Here is a 21,677-nt window from a genome sequence, read left to right as displayed (position 1 = left end):
ATAGATCTATTTCCCCATCCTCATATAAATATATTTGCATATGTACATGTCTTTATCTAGACCTCTATAAATGCCCTTTGCCTCCCAGCTCTTTCTTCTATTTCCCTTGATTTCCCTCCTATCCCACTATCATGCTCAGTCCCCACCAGGGTTTCAGTACTTCCTCTTTGTTACATTCCCCTTGATCATGCCCTACCAGGCCCCCTCTCACCCACCTCACCACCAATTTGGATCACTTGTTGTTTCCTTGTCCCTGGGTTTGTTAACACCACTTCCTTTCCCCCAACCTCCCCCTCTCCCATGTTCCCCCGGAACTGTCGGTCCATTGTTTTCTCCTCCAGATTGTTCATCCAGCCTATCTTATTTAGACAGACCTGTGGAGATAATAACATGCACAAAAACAAGACAGAGCAAAACCAAGCAACAAAGTACAACAAAACAGCAACAACAACAAACCACTGACCAAGAACAAATTAAAACACAAGAAAGAAAGGGTTGTAGTTAGTTCAAGAATCGCTGGCCTTTAGGAGTGTTTTCTAGTCCAGTCTGTTGGGGCACCACGCCCTGGCCCCAAAGTCCACCTTCAGCATTCCCTGGGGACCTTGCTGCTCCCCTCCCTTGCTGTTCCGCTGCACTCCCCCAGTGCTTTGCCTCAGTGTGGCGGGGTCAGATCGGGCGAATAAAAATAGGTTTCTAAGGAATGAACAGTGAAGACCCCAGAAGAACTGATGCATTTGACTCCTGCTGGCGAGGAACAGAGAAAGTACTGTGGACTGCCAGAAGAACACACAGCTCTGTTTTGGAGGAAGTACAGCCAGAATGCTTTTCAGAAGGAAGAGTGGCACGACTTGTTCGTCTCGTGTATTTGGACACGCTGTTAAGAGAGACCAGTCCTTGGAAAAGGACATCATGCTTGGTAACGCACAGGGCCAGTGGGAAAGAGGAGACCCTTGATAAGATGGATTGGCAGCAGTGGCTGCAGCAGCAAGCTCAAGCAGAAGAACAATTGTGAGCGTGCCACATGACCAGCCCTTGTTGGGTTCTGTGAGTCAACCAACTGAGTGGCACCCGACCATAACAGGGAATGAATATATTAATCTTATATGATTTATATCTCTATCCATTCTAACACAGTCACTAGTTAGCAGCTACAATGAAGAAGCTCCAGGATGACTTGAATGCCTTCCATATGCCACACTCGAGCCTTGGTGGTGTTATGGGTAGGTTCAGTGTTGGGTTACCAGCCACAAAGTCAGCCGTTGGAACCCACCAGCCATTTCACTCACTGGCTGCTCTGTGCCCCAGCAGCTGCTCTAAGGGAGAAAATGAGGCTATCTGCTCCCATGAGGATGAACAGCCTGGTAAACCCTTTAGAGAAGTTCAGCTATGCCTAGAGAGTTTCTCTGAATTGGAACCAACTCAGTGACAAGGGATACTGGGTATATGCCACACCTTAGGGGGAAAGGGGTATAGACTGGCATTATCAGAAAGGTAAGAAAGGCAATGTTGATTAGTGGCTAGAGAGCACCATCAACTTCTCAGTCATACTACCTGCTTTGGATATGTTGATTTCATCCTCATTAAGAAAATATTAAGAATAGCCATGTCAGAGATTTGAGAACTAATGAGTAAAAAGTACCTGACACGTAGTGACTCAGAAGTTTCGATTTTCCTTTTCTTCTCTCCCGTTCCTCTCATTCATGCAACTGTTTAAATGGCCAAAACAATGCCACTGTTTAAAATATTTTATTTAGTAAATTGTAAGTATTACCTACAGGTTGGTGGGGGGTAGAGGGGAGATGAAGTTTTAACTTTTTGTACAGAATGGGGAACTCAGCCAACTTGTTGCAGCCCAGAGCTCAGCCGAGGAGGATCTGGTCCCAGCACCCAACAAGTCCCCATGGTTTCTTTTCAGTCTTTCACCTCCCTGCCACCTCCCTGCCTGTGATGGGGTCGAGGGGAGTTGCTGATTGCAAAAGAATTGTATGCCTCCCTAGTACATTGCACAACCTCCCTAATCAGAATAAGTTAATTACTAGCAAAAGGTCAGGTTTAGGGATAAAGATTAGTAAAAATGTAAGGGTTTGGGTTTTTCTTAAATACTAAGAATGGCAGCAGCCATCGATTTAATTTTTTCCAACTGTTTTATTGGCATATGGTTCACATCATACAGTTCAATAGTTCAGCCACATCAGGAAGAGTCGCACAGTAGCCACTTTCAGAGGCTTACTCTTAACCAGCTTTATTGGGATAAAATTCTCATGACGTGCAGTTCACCCCATCTAAGTGGATATAATTTGGTGGACTTTAGCGGGGTCACAGAGCTGTGCAGCTATCACCACAATGCATTTGAGAGCATTTTCACCTGCCCCCCCCCCCAAGAAACCCCATGCCCATCAGCCGTCTCTCTATTAGTGTGCCTATTGCTGACACTTCCTAACAATGGGATCTTGCAGTAGCTTGTGGTTTTGTGTGTCTGGCTTCTCACATGTAGTGTAGTGTTTCCAGGGTTCACCCCTGGGTCCATGGTGTAGCATGTATCAGTACGTTTCCATCGGCTGAGGGTTCCAGAGTGTCAGCATTCATTGCCCTTTTTGACTTTAGCTGCCTTCCTGAGTGTGAAGTGGCATCTCATGGTGGTGTGGGATTTGTACTTTTCTCGTGGGTAGTGAGGTTCTCTTCTGTGCTTATTGATCATTAGTATATCTTCCTTAGAGAAGTGTCTCTTCAGATCTTTCCGTCATTTTCTCCTTGGGTCACATGTCTTTTCATTACTGAGTTGTCAGTGTTCTTCAGCGGCCAGTTTGTGATGGCCTAGTATGTACCAGTACCACGCGAGGTCTTTCACAGGCATAAATCATTGTTTACCCTACTAAAACCCCGCCTGGTAGGTAGCTATATGTAGGTTATGGAGAAGGCGGATGACCAGCATTGAAACAACTTATCTGAAGACATAGGTGGGTATCAGGATTCCTACTCCCACCTGCTTCTTACACTCCCGCTCTGTTGGCACTTCCAGGCTTTGGCATTGTTGCAGAGCCTCTGTTCTGTGCTCTATTAGGACATCTGTCAGGAAGTGTCAGAGGGAATCGAGAACATTCCCTTTATAAGGGCAGCGCTGGGGTGGGATTAGAACCCACCCTACTCTGGCAAAAGCTCATGTTGAACGTAGCTGGCAACATCTTTAGCGAGTGACCCTGTTTCCCAACAAAGTCACCTTTTCCAGCTGAAAGAGTTTGAACTTCTACATATTTGGGGGAAAGGAGAGAGACAATTCAACCCATAGCAGTTTCTTCTAGCACATCACATACTAGATTTATTTCAGAAGGCTTCCCACATTTGAAAATCAAAACCAAACCAGAATTTGCTTTCTACCAAGAGAACTTTGGATAGAAAGACAGTCATGAGTGCCCTGTTGTGTGAACCGTATCTTCTGAGTCTGCTTAAACTGGGATATTGTTCGGAGCAGGCCACGTATGAAAGAAATGAGCCCTGCTCAGAACACATTGGTAAACTTGACAGTCTGTTTTCTTAGCTGGATGAGAAGATTATTTTCTTAGCTGGATGAAGAGATTAGTTAATCGGTAGCTTGATGTACTTTTCAAAACAAACAGAGTGAAGAGATAAACTATGGCCTTTGGAAGCTTGTCTAGTTTCTGCCCTATAAAGTATCAAGAGGATTTCTTATACACGGCGAAGCCTTAGTGTCAATTATAATCGTATCATAGTTAATGGAGTGCCAAGACTGGAGGAGGGCATGGTGATGATTAAAAGCTGAAAATTGCAACCCAGTAGCCTTGTGCAGCAGAACTCCTTGTGGCCATTTAATTTTGATCAGTCGTTCAGACTTCTGGGGGGTGGTTACTGTGGATAATTTTGCTCTAAGTGGCATAGATTGAAAGTAGGATCTAGAAAACAGAAAAAAAAAAAGAAAGTAGGATCTAGATAAGGAAGTGTTTAATGCAGTGTCAATTTCACCCGTTAAAAAAGAAATAAATAGTGCCTGCTGTGGCTAAGGTAACACCTATTAGAGTGGAAAGGTTTCCTCTAGCGAGCTCCCAGGTGTCGGTGGAGGGTCGGTGCCATCCCTTCATTTCCAACTCCGAGGGGCCGTGTCCAACAGACCGAATCCCTGCCTGGGCCCGTGCCATCACATCATTGCTATGTGTGAGGCCCTTGTTGTGCTTCATAGGGTTTTTAATGGCTGAGTTTGTAAACGTAGATTGCCAGGCCTTTCTTCCTAGGCATCTGTGTGAACTCCAGCCTCCAGTCTTTCAGATAGCGGCCAAGCTCACTACAACCTCCAGTTACTTCATATCTTTACTTCCTTTTCCCCGCCAGTGGAAGAATAAAACTTCTGTGAGGGCAGGGCCTAGGTCTGATTTGTTCACTCTGAAAGCCCCAGTGCCTCCGACCGTGCCTGTGGCTTATGGCAAGCACTTGACGAAGTCTGTGGCACTATTGGAAGAAGCAAAGGAGAAGTAGGTCTATTGAAGAAGGAAAGAGGGGTAAAAAGAGTGTGTTACAGGGAAGAGAGATTGATAAAGGAGCTGCTACACTCTTGATCTTCGTAAGGTGTCCCTCCTCTGTCGTCTGGCCTCAGTCCCAGACATCACTGCATGCACTGATAGGTCACAGCAGTTACCTAGCATGCTGTGTTTGCCTTGAAATAGACTAACAAGACACACACACACACACACATATGGAGAGATTTATTTCCAGGACTTACCTCACTTGGTATTGGAAGATGGCAAGGTCAAAATCAAGCCACAGGCCAGACACTTTGGCAGTCTTTGTCCAAACTCAGTAGACCGTGTGGAATAGGACAGCTCAGCTACAGTCTTGAAGAATTCTTTTCTCTCAGAAAACCTCACTTTTTTGCTTTAAGGTTTTAATAAATTGGATGAGGCCCGTCCCCATGATGGATGGAGAGCTGCTTAAGTTTATGAGATTTAAATGTTCATCACCAAGAAATATGTACCCAGCAACACGCAGATCACTGCTTAACCGACCACTGAGCCCAATGGCAGAGCCACACTGCCACACTGAATGAACCGTCATGTGCTAATGTGCCTTCACCTTCTTCAGCCTCCTGACGATTCTGCCCGTGTGTGGTCCCGTTCCACACCCACAGTTGTTCTGCTTGAGCCCATTGTTGCAGCCCCCGTATCAATCCATCTCGAGGTCCTTCCCCTTTTCTGCTGCCCCTGCACTTTACCAAGCATGTTGTCCTTCTCCAGGGACTGGTCTCTCCTGACAACACGTCCAAAGTACACAAGACAGTCTTGCCAACGTTGCCTCTGGGGAGAACTTTGACTATGCTTGTTTCAAGGCAGATCTGTGTGTTCTTTCGACAGTCTGTAGCACCGCAACTCATAATCTTGAAAATGACTGTTATATAAATGTTGACAATTCTAGTGCCAATGTGATTCCATGGATTGAAATAATTTTTTCCCTTCCAGTTCTCTTAGAACTCATCACATTGAGGCTGCTCTGACGGGCTCTGCATCGGATGGTTTTAAGGCAGATCTTGTCTTCAGAGAGATTGAGAAGAAGCTTGAAGAGGTAAGATCCATGTGGCGTTTGCACCAGTGAGAGTTCCTGGGGCTGGAGGAAGCAGACACGAGTTTCAGGTGTTTCATCAAGTTGGTCTAACTTGAAAATTTGTATCTTGCTGTCTTGGATTCAGTGTGTTTTAGATTTCTGAGTGTCTTATTCAGGTTTACTTGTAATTTTAGGTAGTGTATAATATAGAAATGTGTAAATTTCTAGATTTATGGAATTTAAAGAACTACCACAAAATCAGTAGCGAGATGAGGCTGTCTATTCCTGTCCATATGTGAAGTATCAGAAACCCGCCTGGGCAGTTGCACTCTGTGCTTTAGAGCCATTGTAAGTCAGAGTCGACTCGATAGCGGGGAGTTTGGAATAAAATGCTGTTGAAATCTTTCTTTGCGGTGGAGGAGGGGAAGAAGCCTAAACTTTATCACTCTTTTCTGTTCAAACTTTGTCAAGCAGATACTCAGTTATAAACAAAACGAATAAGTGTTATTGATTGCATATGTTCCCTCAAAAATATGAATTATAAATTATAACCTCTATGCAATTGGAATACAGTAGTTGGAAATCATGGACTTAGTGATAGAAATGAAACTGGAGATTGCATGGTAGAATTTTGCAAAACCAATGACTTGTTCATAGCAAATAGCTTTTTTAATAACACAAAAGGCGACTGTACACATGGACTTCCCCAGATGGAATACCCAGAAATAAAATTGGCTGCATGTGGAAAGACATAATGGACAAGCTCAATACTAGCAGCTACAACCAGACTAGGGGCCGACTGTGGAACAGACCATCAACTGCTCATAGGTCAGTTCAGGATAAAACTGAAGAAAATGAAAACAAGTCCACAAAAGCCAAAATACAACCTGGAGTCAGTCCCCCCTGAATTTCGAGAACATCCCAAGTACACATTTGACGCATTGAATACTAATGACAGAAGACCTGATGAGTTGTGAGAGGGCATCAGACCATCATTCAGGAAGAAAGCAAAAGGTCATTTAAAAGACAGGACAGAAAGAAAGGATCAAAGGATGTCAGAAGAGACTCTGAAACTTGCTCTAATTGTAGAGTAGCTAAAGCAATGGGAAGAACGGATGAAGTCAAAGAGTTGAGTAGAAAATTCGCAAGGGCAGCTAGCTCAAGAAGACAAGGCCAAATATTATATCACAGCGTGTAAATACCTAGAATTAGAAAACCAAAAGGGAAGAACGTGCTCAGCATATCCGAAACTGAAAGAACTCAGGAAAATATTCAAGCCTCTAATTACGATCTCGAACAATTCTTTTATTTTTATTTTTTTTTCTTCGAACAATTCTATGGGCAAAATATTGACTTGTGCAGGAAGCATCAAGGAAGATGAAAAGAATACACAAAGTCACTGTACTGAAAAGAACTAGTTGACAGTTTACCATTTTAGGAGGTCATGTGTGAGCAGGAACCCATGGCTGCTGAAGGAAGAAGTTACGTGGCACTAAAAGCATTAGTCAAAGACAGGCTCCAGGAATTGATGGAATTGCAATGGAAAAGTTTCAACAAGCTGATAAATCACTGGAAGCACTCACTGGTCTAGCCAGGAAATTTGAAAGATAGCTACTTGACCAACTGACTGGAAGAGATCTGTCTTTATGCCTATTCCAAAGAAAAGGGATTCAACAGAGACCTCAAACTGTAGAACAATATCATTGACATATGCAAGTGAAATTTTTCATCCAATAGTTGCAGCAGTACAGTGATGGAGCTTCCAGAAGCTCAGACCGGATTCAGAAGAGGATGTGGACCAAGGGATATCATTACTGATGTCAGATGGATCTTGACTGAAAGCAGAGAAGACCAGAAAGGTGTTGACTTGTGTTTTATTGACTGTGCAAAGGCATTTACTGTACGGGCCATAATAAACTATAACCTTGAGAAGAAAGGGAATACAAGAACACTTCATTGTGCTCATGTGAAACTTGCACATGGATCAAGAGGCAGTTGTGCGAACAGAACAAGGGAATATGCTGCATGGTTTCAAATCAGGAAAAGTGTGCATCCTGGTTGAATCCTCTCACCTCACTTGGTCAGTCTGTATGCTGAGCAAATCATCAGAAAAGTGGATTATGTGAAGAAGAATGTGGCATCAGGATGGGAGGAAGGTTTGTTAGGATCCTGCAATATGCAAAGGACACAATCTTGCTTGCTGGAAACGAGGAGGACTTGCTGACAAGGATCAAGGCCTGTAGCCTTCACTGTGGGTTACAACTTAATGTAAAGAAGACCCAAATCCTCACAACTAAACCAATGGGTAACTCCATGAGAGTGGAGCAAAAGTTGAAGTGGTCAGGATTTTGTCTTTGAGCCACAATCAATGCTCATGGAAGCATCAGCACGAGATCGTAAGATTTGTTGATTGGGTAACTCTGCTGCGCAAGAACTCTTTAGAGTGTTGCAAAACAAGGGTAATACTTTGAAGTGTTGCAAAACAAGGATAATACTTTGAGGACTAAGGTGAACCTGATCCGAGCCATGGTACTTTCCGTGGCCTCATATGCATGTGACAGTTGGACATTGAATAAGGAAGCCCAAAGAATAATGTGGATGCATTTTGAATTGTGGTGCTGACGAAGAATATTGAAAGTACCATACACCACTAAAACAAATCTGTCTAGGAAGAAATATAGCCCGAGTGCTCTGTAGAGGCAGCAAAGGCAAGGCTTCATCTTACAGACTTTGGACATATTGTCACATGAGGCCAGTACCTGGAGAAGGACATCATGCTTGGTAAAGTGGAGGGGCAGCGAAAAGGAAGGCTTTCCAGGAGATGGACACAGTGGTGCAATAATTGGCTCTGATATTGGAATGATTGTGAGGATGGTGCAGGACTGGGCAGTGTTTTGTTCGGTTGTCCTGAGGGTTGATATGGGTCAGAACCTTCTAGATGGCACCTAACCATAACAACATTGCCTATGGTTATAATCTCATTTGGGAAAGAGTTGTCTTTATTGTTAATGAGATAAGATTAAACTCAAAGCCCCAGTGTTATTGGGCCAATTCTGACTCATAGTGACACCACAGGGCAAAATAGCACTGTTCCCAAAGGTTTCTGAGGCTGTAAATCTGTACAGAAACAGAAAGGCGTATCTTTCTCCCAGGGAGCAACTGGTGGATTCGAACTGCTGACCTTCTGGTTAGCAGCCTATCACTTAACCTAGTCTGTCACCAGAGCTCCTTCTGAGATAAGATTAGTGTAGGGTGTGTTTGATTCCATCTATTTTGAGTTATCAAAGAGATTAAAAAAGCCAGCAAGTGAGCAGGGATGGGAAGAGAGATGCCACGCCACCTGAAGCTCGCCCAGAAGGTCATAAGGACCTCCCTCCCTCCAGAGCTGACAGAGAGAGAAAGCCTTTGCCTTGAGCTGGCACGCAGACTTCAGGCCTCTTAGCCTTCGAGAAAGTCAGTTTCTGTTTGCTACAGCCTCCCACTGTCAGTATTTCTGTTTCAGCCACCCTGGATAACTAAGATGATCTGTAGAAGTATTCCGATCTATTTTGATGACGTTTTCTTCTGAAGTGAAATAGAGCCTACTTAGAATCATTCAAAGGAGTACGATTCTAAAAGGAGCTTTTTAAGGTGCCAGATGTTAGAATTCTTTTTTTAAAAAAATCATTTTATTGGGGGCTCATACAACTCTTATCATAATCCCTACATACATCCATTGTGTCAAGCACATTTGTACATTTGTTGCCGTCATCATTCTCAAAACATTTGCTTTCTACTTGAGCCCTTGGTATCAGATCCTCAGTTTTCCCCCTCCCTCCCTGCTCCCCCCTCCCTCATGAACCCTTGATAATTTATAAATTATTATTATTTTGTCTTATCTTACACTGTCCAACGTCTCCCTTCACCTACTTAGGGAGGAGGTTATATGTAGATCCTTGTAATTGGTTCCCCTTTTCCACCACCACCCCCTCCACCCTCCCGGGCTGTTATAATTCTTCTTAAGACTTTGTGTTTGAATTTTTCCAAAGTGGTTGCTAATTTGCTTTTTTTGGTCTCACACTGAACTTGGATCTTACATGGACAGAACTACTTTATATAGAAAAATTAGGTTTTGGTAGATAATCATCCTATTAAGTCAAGCTAACCTTGGCTCTTTCTCCAGAAAAGAGAGTCGTTCTCTTCAGTCAAAGTTACAGATTGACTTCAGTGTTTTACATTGTGGGGATTTTAAGATTTCATTATTTGCTTTTAGTTTTGAGACTCTACAAGGCTCAGTTATAGCCACAGTCACATAATTCAGATTAAACAGCAGCTGAGGGGATCCGAGTAGTTGGAAATAAACAAAGCTGGGTGTGTTCCTGGTAGAGCCCCCACTTATAAGGCAAACATACCCCTTATAGACAAAGGATTTCTCGGGCGACTGATGTGTCTTGTCAAGGGACGTGATGATGATGTTTCTAGGGTTTCCAGACTGATCAGCAACCTTCCTGAGGTAGGGACGGGCCAGGACTCAAAACTCTGGATGGCTGCTCTGGCCCTGGGGTCGTCCTCTGGGGATCCAACCACATGGGTCCACCTATTGAGTCTAACCCTTTTCTCTGGGCCACATGCTCACTATGGACCATACTACATGAGCTAGTCAAGGTGTATTGTGCCAACAATGGCCAATAAACAGACTTAAGAGTGACCCCATAGGCCAGAGTAGAACTGCCCTTATAGGTTTGGGAGACTGTCACTGTTTATAGGAGTAGAAAGCCTTGTCTTTACCCTGAACCACCAGGAAGAGGGTACTAATTGACAGACTGTCCTTGAAAGTGTCACATTCTTTCTCCAGTTGTGTCGGTCAAATTATTTTGTTCTTAAAAAAATCTTTGCTAAAATAGCTTTTCAAAAATTTCTTTTGTTATCAGTATTCACTTAAAGCAGCGGTTCTCAACCTGTGTGTCGCAACTCCTTTGGGGGCCAAACGACCGTTTCACAGGGGTCGTTCATAACAGTAGCAAAATGACAGTGATGAAGTAGCAACGAAAATAATTTTATGGTTGTGGCCAGGTCACCACAACATGAGGAACTGAATGAAAGGGTCATGGCACAAGGAAGGTTGAGAACCACTGACTTAAAGTGATGTTGAATTCTGTCAGCTTGAGAATATTTTTTTCGTGTCACTAATACTTGGGATAGTTGCTATGCCAAATTTCACTCCATTTTTCTCTGTCCAAAAAAACAAAAATAAGAACCAAATCAAATTTAAAAATTTAGAGATTATCTATATGGCCATCTATGGCATGTGGGTATTTTTCTTCACAAAAAAACTTTGGGGAGAAATGGAATGAATAGATAATTGAAATTTTCGATCCAGTATTTGAAATACGCGTGTGTGGGAGGGAGTGGCGCAGTGCGTTACACATCAGGCTGCTAACGGAAAGGTCAGTGGTTGGACCCCGCAGCTCTAAAGGAGAAAGACTTGGGAACTGTGTGGGGCAGTTCTGATCTGTCCTGTAAGGTCGCTGGGGTCCGGATCGACTCAGGGCAGCCGGTTTAGTTTTGCTTTAGGGATTCTTGAGATGAACAAGGCAGTACTTTTTGATTTTGGCATTTTCTTTTTGCTTTGCAAATGTATGCTTCTCACTGGCACTTTCATTCTTTCTTCCTCCCTAACCTCCTCCCCGTGGGCCTTGTCCTCTTGTTTCTCTGCTCCTTCCCACGATTGTCACTTTTCTAAATGTTCGCGGGACCAGAAAGGGAAAGTCTTGGGATCTTTTGTCAATTCATGCATTCTCTGCATTCGCAAAGGGAACCTGGCGCGAGATTTTGTTTCCGCCTTTGTCCAGCACTACCCCGCTGCCCTTTTTATGAGTTATCCCAGGTTATTTTTTACTGTTACGTTTAAGGCAAGACCTGCTCCTTGACCTCTTGCCGACTCAGAAAGAAGAACTTTCTTCACCAGCGAGGCACTTAGAACTTTGAGTACCCATGTGCTCCAGTTTCGCAATAGATAGGTGTTTCCTTTCCCCTCTTAATTTTCTCTCCTCCTTGTTCATTTCCTCAGCCCTCTCTCACTCCCACTTGAATTTAAAGCATTCTGTCGACCAAAGGGATGTGATTTTATAGGAGGGTCCTTTGGTTCTCCAAAGAAAGAGCGGTGCAAATGAGGGTGCAGGGGCCTTCCGGAGGTAAGAGGAGAAGCGGGAAGCTTGGAGGGGTTTCTCTCCAGGTTTGCAGATAGAAGCTGTAGAGGTTTCCTGCTGCCTTCCTGCTCTGACTCGCTGGGGTCTTGCTGAGGCGTTGTCTGAGCAGGCGGCAGGGATGCACCGACAAATAGTATCTCGGGGCCTCTGGCTCGTGAGGGACCCAGCACACCAGCATGCTTACGATAGTCTGCTCCCCTGCCCAGATGTTTGCACACCTTGGTCAGTACTGGGACTCGGGAGAGGACTTTTCAGTTTTCCTGTCATTCATGTTCTGGTGGCAGAAATTGCTCAGCTGTCATAGACTACAGTTTGGAGGTGTTGATGTGATCCCCTTTGCAGTGGGGTGTGTAAGCACGAGACCAAGAGTGTACATAAACACTGATGGGCGCACACACAGGAGCCATCCAGAGTATCTGGTTGAGACAGAGCAGCCTTTCCAGATGAGCCAGTAGGGGAGCTGAGGCAGAGCCGGGTATCCGGGAACGTGGCATGAGCAAGCATGGGGATACCCTGTTTCCCCGAAAATAAGACAGTGTCTTATATTAATTTTTGCTCCCAAAGATGTGCTAGGTCTTATTTTCAGGGAATGTCTTATTTTCCCATGAAGAAGAATACGGTACACATTTATTGTTTATTGTTTTATTAAAAGAGACCTCGTACTTCCTGTCTGCTCCAGGCCCGCCGCTACGGTCCAGAGTCCAGAGTTATGGTAGCTTGGTTGGGGGGGGCTTATTTTCTGGGGGATGCCTTACATTTCAGTGAGAGGCAAAACTGTAAGCAGGTCTTATTTTCGGGGGATGTCTTACTTTTGGGGAAACAGGGTAGAAGAGAACCAGGTACAGATGTAGGTTCGTGGTGTAAAGCCTGAGAGGATAGAAGTGGTTGGAAATTGGGATGGACACAAATAGCCTTCAGACCACTGAAGGACATTAGTTGTGATCTCTAAAAAGACAGATCCCATTGCCGCCATCATTTAGGAACTTGAAGTTAAAGCTATTGGGTGGATTGTGTTAGAGGGGTTACGTTAGATAGATTACTTTGGAGAAGTACAGAGGATAGTTAGAGTGCTTCTTAGTGTTTATGAGCCACGGTGCTGGTTTTACCAAATGAGCTATTACTTCTGCCCGAAGATAACTGTTAATAGGGTTTTTTGAAAACTAAAGAAACAATAGGGTGAAAGCATATGAAAATTTTTGTTGGTGGTAGGGTTAAGTACTATCATTCTTCATCATAACAACCCAGTGTCCATAGAATAAAACACTGCTTGGTCCTATACCATCTTCATAATAGTATGTTGCAGCCACTAGGTCAGCCCAGGTCAGTTTTTGCTGACCTTCTGCTTTAATGGTGTCCTTTTTCAGGGACTGGTCTCTGATCGGATGTCCAAAGCATGTAAGATGAAGTCTTGATAGCCTCATTTCTGAGGAACGTTCTGAGCAGTCTGCCTTGTACTTGTTTGGGGCAGTTCATGGTACTCTGAGTGTTCGTCACCACCTTCCTGATTCAAACCATCAAGTCTTCTTCGATTGTCCTGATTCATTGTGTAGCTTTCGCATTCGTATAAGGTGATTGAAAGTAGGTGGCTTGGGTCACCTTATTTCTCAAGGCATTGTTTTGATTTTTACCACTTAAGAGAGTTCTTTTGTAGCACATTTGCCCAACATAACAGGTCATTTGATTCCTTGATTGCTGCGTCCACGAGTGCTGATTGTGGATTCAAGTGAAATGAAATCCTTGACAACTTCAGTCTCTTCTCTATTTATCATGACGCCATCTATGGGTCCAGTTGTGAGGAGTTTGGTTTTCTTTACATTGAGTTGTATTCTTCATTAGTAAATAGTTCAAGACCTCTTGGCTTTCAACAAGCGAAGTTGTATAATCTGCATATCACAGGTTGATAATGAGTCTTCCTCCAATCCTGATGCCGCATTCTTTTTCATGGATCCCAGCTTCTTGGACTATTACTCACATATGGATTGAATAAGTGTGGGAAGATACAATCCTGACACGCCCCCTTCCTGGTTTTAAATTATGCAGTGCTTCCTTGTTTTCTTTGCATGACTGCCTCTTGGTGTTTGTACAGGTTCCGCATGAACAATGTTAAGTGGAATTCCCATACTTTGCAATGTTACCCACAATTTGTTGTGCTCCATCCAGTGGAATTCCTTTGCATAGTTCAGAAAGCACAGGTAAACATCTTTGTGGAATTACCTGCTTTCATTCAAAATCCATCTGACATCAACAATGATATTGCTCATTCTCTATCCTCTTCTTAATATAACTTGAATTTCTGGCAGCTACCTGTTGATGTACTGCTGCAACCAGTTTGGAATTATCCTCGGTAACATTTTACTTTCATGTGCTATAATGATACAGTTCAGTAAATTTCCTGATTCTGTTGCATTACTTTTCTTTGGAATGGGTACACATATGGGTCGCTTCCAGCTGGATGGCCAGGTAACTGTTTTTTTAAACTTCTTGGCATGGATTAGTGAGCATTTCCAGCCTTGCATTCATTTGTTGAAACACCTCAATTGTTTTTCTTGCAATTCTCAAAGCCTTGTTTTTGCCAGCACCGTCAGTGTAGACGTCTTCCTTCAGTATTGTTGGTTCTTGATCAAAGAGTACCTCCTGGATTAGTTGACCTTCAAGCATGCAACCAAGATGCCTTGATAATACTCTTGGTCAGATGCAAACATTGGAAACAAAGAAGAATCAGTAGTTGGAAAAGATGGCGTTGGTGATAGAAATGATGCTGGAGATTGCATGAGAGAATTTTGCAAGACCAATGACTTATTCATTGCAATAATGTAAAGAAGCATTCAAACTGTTCTCTGTACTTCCACATTTGCCATAATTTGTCTTACCTTTTTTTCACAAACACTTAATGGTGACTATACACATGGACCTCTCCAGATAGAATGCACAGAAATCAAATGGGCTCCATCTGTGTCAAGAGCTAATGGAGGAACTCAATGTCATCAGTTGGGTCAAGGCCAGTTTTGGAACAGACCAGCAATTGCTCATGTGCAAGCTTAAGTTAAAGCTGAAAATTGAATCCTCAAGAGTTAAAGTACTGCCTTGAAGATATCCTACTTGAATTTGTAGACCATCTCAAGAATAGATTTAAAAAGACAGGGAGAATGAGAAGGTCAAAGTGGGTGTCATAAGCGACTCTAAAAGGTGCTCTTGACTGTAGCTAAAGTGGCTGCAAGAAATGATAAGGTCAATAAACTGAACAGAAATTTCCAAAGGGAGCTGCAGAAGACAAAATACTATAATGAATCAGAAAAGAGCTAGCCTGTGAAAACCCAATACGAATATGCTCTGCGTTTCTCAGCTGAAGAAACTGAAGGAGAAATTCTACGTTCCCCAAAGATTATTATTTATTTTTATTTCCTTTTCCCAAGTTAACTTAAAATAGAGTGAACTCTGGTAAGAAAGGCAGAATCATTGAATTTCTCTTTGGTTTTAAAAACTCGACTGTCATTTTGGCTTTTTGGCTTAACTAGAAAATACTTGTAATTACCTCCACATCTAAGAGGTGCCTCCCTGGCTGTTGAGATAAGTAAGCTCATAGTTTTCTTAGTGTAGAACAGGCAAAATATAAAATATATTTTTTAGAGTCTTAAAACCCATGATTGATTCCAGGTAGGCACAGGTGTGTTCTTTATGTGTGAAACAATTACTGACAGGCTGACTTTAAAAAACAACAACAACCCAAACCTCAAACTCACGTGCCATTGAGGCAACAAAGCAGACATTGCCCCTTTGGATTTCTAAGGCTGCACCTCTTTATGGAAGCAGAAAGCCTCGTCTTTCTCCTGAGGAGCAGAGGGTAGTTTGAACCACCAACTTTGTGGTTCCAACCAACTCAACCTCACTACCGTTAATTTAAGTCTGACTTATGGCGACCGTTTAGGACAGTGTAGAACTATCCCTGTGGGTTTCTGAGCCCAATTCTCAATGGGAGTAGAAAGCCCCATCTTTCTCTTTTGGAATGCCTCGTGGTTTTGAACTGCTGACCTTGCAGTTTTCAGCACAACACATAACCCACTGCTCCATCTGGGCTTCTGACTTTGTGGTTAGCAGCCCAATTTACAACCCACTGTGACACCAGAGCTCCTTGGCAGACCCACTATGATGATTAAAATAAAAAACACAATAACAAGTGTCAACAAGATATGGAAAATATGCAGCCCTCATTGAGTGCTACTGGAATTATAATGTGGTGCAACCACTATGGAAACAGGCAGTTCCTCAAAAAGTTACATACAAATACACACAGTTACTATGGGACCCAGCAATTCCACTGCTGGATTCTATCAAGAGAAATGAAATCATACAAACATGTTTGTTCATAGCACCATTATTCAGAATCGTCAAAAAGTAGAAACCATCCAGATGTGCATCAGCTGAAGAACGACTCAACAAAACACGGTCTAACCACCCAGTGGAATATAGTCCACCGTAAGACAGGAGGGAATTCGGAGACACGGTATAACATGGCCCGTCCTCGGACACGCTGTTCTGGTCACCAAAAAACTCATCAGAAAAGACGTCACGTTGAATGATTCCCTGTACACGCCCAGTCCGCATCGGCAAATCTATACGGACTGCCAACAAGGAGCTGGGGCAGGGAGGACAGACGAGTGCCTGCTCGTGGGCACAGGCTTGATGAGACTGTTCTAACATTACGTAGTGGTGTTGGGCCCACAATTGAGTCCATGAAAGCCAATACCAACCCCACTCAGCCGTACCCTTCACGAAGGTAAGTTTTACATGTGTAAATTATATCTCAATGAAGCTACACTTTATAAAACAAACCACTACCAGCAAAAAAAGGAGCTTAGGCTAGACTCTTGGCATACTATCTGAAGCCAGGTTATAAAGCCTCTGAGGGGCAATAATTTATGTAAGTATTCTAGGTACTTACACAGTGTCTGAACAGAACTTAGACTTTTCTTAAAAGAATAAATATGGTGAGACCAAAGGGAAGGATCTTGGCAATGAATTCTTACAGGAATGTAAGACTGAAATAAAGAAGGTGGGAAACATTATTAGAATTAATTACTCGTTACCATCGAGTCAGTCTTATATCTTATGTAACTCCTTCTAAATCCAATAGCATTTTCAAGGAAGAGCTGACTAAATGATTATAAAGTGTGTCCAGAGGAGAAAAAGTCTTCCCCAAATATGCAAGAAAAGCCAGGCTTTGGAAGAGAATAATTATGAGGACTTCCACAGTAAAGAGTAAAGTACGTTAAGAAAATGCAACATTGAAATGTCGGAGAAAGAAAACAACAACAACACTGGCAAATAGGAACACCAGACAAGGAATAGAATAAGGAAAATGCAAACATGGAGTAATACTCTGTTTTATGGGTATTTACATAATTCATTTCTCATACAACTTTACAGGATAGCTACTGTTAATATCCCCATTTAACAACAAAGAATGAACAGACTCAGAGAGGTTTCACACTTTTCCCAGGGCTATCTAAGTATATGCACAAGGGACCAGGTTTTCAAACCTGTGCTGCCCGAGCCCAGATTCAGCATTCTTAAAGGGTGAATTTTTCATTCCCGGAATTTATCCTTAAATAACGGAAGCTACAATGATGCTGTGCTCAGCATTATTACAAGAGTCGGAAGTTAGAACTAAGCTATGGGAAGTAACGGACGGGGTGTGGAACATACTCCTATCAAACACTCTATGTAGCCATTTAGCGTGATACCAAAGAATATTTACTGCCGTAGAAGTAAGGGCAATTGTATTAAACATAAAAATAGATTCTAAAACCCTGTGCATAATATGACCCTATTTTAAAAATACATTGGTGAGGAAATTATGAATGATTTATATTTTCCTATTTATTTAATTTTGTTATGAAAATTGCTCATTAAGTTTTCCATAACAGAGTGCATTTCTCTAGGGGGGAAAAAAATTCAGTGCTGCTATTGTGGTGGTGTCTTTTCAAGCAGGCCTATGGGGGGATGTCATCCTCCCTCATTCACCACCACGGACTGGCCCCACCCATGGGCCCTGTGGGGCGGGGGGGGGGCGGGGGCTGCAGTCCCTGCGCTTTCCTCTCACCCAGGGCTGGTCCCAGTGTGTTTATCGTCTCCCTTTCTCTCCTCACTCCTGCTTCTCCACTCTCACAGCCTGGAGCTGACTACACTTTGCAGGAAGGAAAGATGGAGAAGGCAGGGAGGGAGAAAGAGGCTATTTTTCCATTCTTCAAGATCCGTCAGTGACAGGAGGACGGCAGATTACTTGCATAATTCTTTATTTGAATTCAGAAAATCGGTAGAGCAGTAAAAAACCTTGATTCAGACCGCTTTTAGATGCTGATGGTGGGGAACCAAAAATATATGGGAAAGACCTTGCACCCCCCCCCTTTTAATTAAAAATTTTTATTATATAACATAGTAGGGACTACATCGGATTTTTTTCCTCAGGTGGCAAATGAGGCAAAAGATAACATTTCTCTCTGCTTCCTAATGAGGACCTTGGAATCATCTGTCTTTTGGAGGATTTAATTTCTTACAACGTCTGTGATACTGCCCCTGAGGATACCAACAGTGTTTCGTAGTAAAGAATATTTTGCTAAGTTGTTCTATCATAGGCCTTTGCTCAAGGGGCTGATCTTTCACTTCTAATCGAGTTTTCAGCACATGATCATGTGTTTCTTTACTATGAGGTATAGGATCTAGCCGAGGAATATGTTTTGTATGTTCGTATGGAATGTCCACAGAAGGGCAGTAGCATACTACAGTCCTGCCATCTGATGTCAAAGCAAGCTCTGCGTTACAATTATAATCATCTGGGAGAGACTGTGTAGATAGATGACAAACACTGTCTAAAACTCTTTCTAATTGGAAAGAACTGTTTGAGGACAGTTCTGTCTGATAGTGCCCATGTTACTGCTGCTACTGCTGTGGTGGACCAAGATGCGTGGCAAACGATGTGATCAAGAGGAACTTTTAAACATCTGCTTCCAGACACATCTATTTTCACCCCTTGACAGGTTCTCATGGCAAAATGGGCCTCTGGTCTCCATCCCCCTTCTACAGAGGAGGTGTGCGCTTTCTGGGTTTAGCGAGGACAGGGTGAATCTTTCAGAGCAGAGACCAGGAAAGGCTGTTGTTTCCTTAGGAAAGGCCGCCGTGCCACCCCATCCTCCCTTTCCTTCCACCAGCTGTCTCTAGAACGCCCTTTTCCTCCCTCGGTCTGGCAGATGTGGACATTGAGGCCTGGTTGCCTTTCAGCCTTTTCTGGCTAAAAGATCCCCAGGGAGCTTGGGGACAGACAGCGTGCTGGCCCTGCTGCTCACAACCCTCATCTGCTCAAACCGTTCCTCTGTGTAGGGGAGAAGTCAGAGAAGTACGCTTAATGCAGTGCCAGTACTTTTATCTTTCATATTCATTCTCTCTCTCTCTCTCTCTCTCTCTCTCTCTCTCCAGGAAGGAGAACAGTTTGTGAAGAAGATCGGTGGTGTGTTTGCCTTCAAGGTGAGGGATGGCCCCGGGGGTAAAGAGGCCACCTGGGTGGTGGACGTGAAGAACGGCAAAGGCTCAGTGCACCCTAACTCAGGTGAGTCGGGCTGCTTCATCATCTATAATGCAGCACTGGGCGTTCACACTGGCCGGCAGCTGGGAAGAGGGGTCTGCCTGCTCTCTGGTTGGTACGAACAGAAGGTGGGGGGTTCGGGGCCACACCGAAGTTCCTTGGAAGGTCGGCCTGGTGATCTATTTTCCAAAAAACTGCCTGATAGAACCCTGTGGAGAACCTCCTCTTCTGACACACATGGAGTCGCGTGAGTTTTGGTTTCCCCCAAAGGGCTACCTTTGTAGGTGTACGGCCGCCTCAGGGACAGCTATTAAACCTGCCTTATTGCTCTTCATTGCACTTATTGTCATCAGGTACTCATGTGATTTTTCACGTATGCACCCACTGCCCGTGTTCCCCACTTGAACTCTCAGTGCCACGAAGACAGATTTTTGCCTGTGTGGTTCATTGCTATCTATGTTCCCAGTACCAAGAGTAGTAGTACCTGGTATATGGGAGGTCTTCATTGAAATAAACAAGTTCAAAATCAATCTCAAGCCCTTCATGAATGAATGGTACATAGTAAACACCCAGTAAGTAGTAGCTATATTGTACTGTGAAGTTTTTGTTTGTTTGTTGGGGGTTGGTGGGGAGGGTGGGCAGAGAGTATGGTGAGGTTTAGGAATATGGTCAATTGGGACAAGCTTTTTAGGAAGGCTTAAAATGCCACGCTGTGAACGTTGAGTGTATACAAGGCTGTGTCCAAAAGTATCACCACTAGGGCTCCCGTTCATACACACACAGGCTCACTCCAGACAAAATATGCATCAGCGTGCCTTGGAGACCAGTGGTGACTGCAGACCAATGCTAGTCTTGTTAGAGTCCCTTCAATAACAGGGTGCATTTTATGCCATGGGCAAAAATGATTCTGAGGTTAGGGCTAATAACAAATTTCTAGCAAAACCAAGGTGGATATTTTTCCAAATCACTGAACTTTTGCATCAAATTGGCGGGAATGCTGCCTCACATAAGATAACTGTTTTCAGGTGGACCAAGCCCTTTCAGGAAGGCCAGGAAGACCTCAAAGATAGGCAAGACAGAGTTCAGCTCAGAAGGTGATGGCAACAATTTGGGGAGGGTTCTAATGGCATAATCTTGATAGAATTTGTTGATGTGCACAGGATGATCATGAGGGCTTATGATGAAAAACGAAAGAAAATGGATAATTGCATTGGTGAGAGAGAGTTGCACCAAGGGGGGGGGGGGTGTTTTTCTTCTCTCGTGACAGTGCGCATGCTCATTCTTGGAGGGCTGCAGGGCAGTCTGTCCTATGAGGACAGCACTGGGAAACCTTACTCTATCCGCCCTGCAGCCCTGATCTTCCCCTTCAGATTTATTTTTCCTTCTTGAAACTCAAAGGGCACTTACCAGGGACATACTGAGCCTCTCGGGGCTGCCCCATGCTGTTCTTTTGATGTGGTGTCAATAGAAGAGCCCAGCCGTCTACAGGGAGGGGCTGCAGAGACAGCTGCCCCACCTTCAGAAGCGGAGGGACCTAATGGAGGAGGATGGAGACAGCAGTAGCTTCACACTTTGGTCATTTTATTTAATGGAAGTTTCTATAATTTTATAACTGGACTTTTTAACTTATGCTTGTATAATCAATTCACTAGAGGTTTTTAAGTGAAAACTCTGCAAATCAGAGCTGTGTTTTAGAAGATGCAGCTGGTACCTTAGACCTGATGAGCTGGAAAGAGAGAGACCAGAGGCCTGGAGAGCAAGGAGGGGGGTGGGGGTTGCCAACAGTCTCAAGTTTGCAGGTGCGGCTGAGGGTCGGCCGTGAGAAAGTCGGGATGAGGTGAAGGCTGGATGCCAGGGACCCAGAGGGGTCATTGATGGGGTCTGGAGGCTCTGCAGGAGCAGGCGGTCCACCTGAGATGGTAGGGTTTTGCTATGTGTACCTTCTGAGTGATGTCCTGAAGGACGGAGGAGCATCAGGAGCCAAGTGGAGGGGGATTGGCCTTTAGAAAGGAGAGGTGGGTACCTCTGTCTCTGAGAGGGTAGAGAACGAGTGGGCATTTGGAGGTGGAGAGGTTGGCAGAGCCCTAGCATAGAGTTTTGAGCTTGGAGACAGAAGAAAATCCTGAGCACTGCTAATTCACTGCTTCGTAAGGAACCCATGAGTGAGGAAGGCAGAAAAGCTGAGCAGTAGCCAGGGCATCTGGTGAGGCCAGCGTGGCTTTGCTGTGGAAGGTTCCTGAATGATTTATATAGTCTCCCTGCCTCCCTCCTCCCCTCCCAAATGGGCAGAAAGTGACAAGATGTTAGCATTCTATGAGAATCCTTTGGTGCAGGAAGGAACATGAAATGTCTCCTCTAGACCCTAGCCT

The 21,677-nt window shown here is 43.9% G+C and overlaps 1 protein-coding gene and 1 pseudogene across 1 annotated transcript in view; one reads left to right on the top strand and one right to left on the bottom strand.

Annotated features, from left to right (window-relative positions):
- The window catches only part of SCP2 (sterol carrier protein 2), a 120,670-nt gene that overhangs the window by 86,816 nt on the left and 12,177 nt on the right, over positions 1-21,677 (top strand). Inside the window, exons 13-14 of the mRNA XM_045291809.1 lie at positions 5,463-5,565; positions 19,203-19,332. Coding sequence (XP_045147744.1) covers positions 5,463-5,565; positions 19,203-19,332 — 233 coding nt within the window. The remainder of the gene's footprint in view (positions 1-5,462; positions 5,566-19,202; positions 19,333-21,677) is intronic.
- LOC105978271 lies at positions 18,255-18,774 on the bottom strand (annotated as a pseudogene).

The sequence above is a fragment of the Echinops telfairi genome, unplaced genomic scaffold (assembly GCF_000313985.2).
Source record: "Echinops telfairi isolate 266 unplaced genomic scaffold, ASM31398v2 ScPeMD7_443;HRSCAF=831, whole genome shotgun sequence".
NCBI lineage: Eukaryota > Metazoa > Chordata > Mammalia > Afrosoricida > Tenrecidae > Echinops > Echinops telfairi.
The sequence above is the reverse complement of the archived record's forward strand: the minus strand, read 5'-3'. Positions and strand labels throughout refer to the sequence as shown.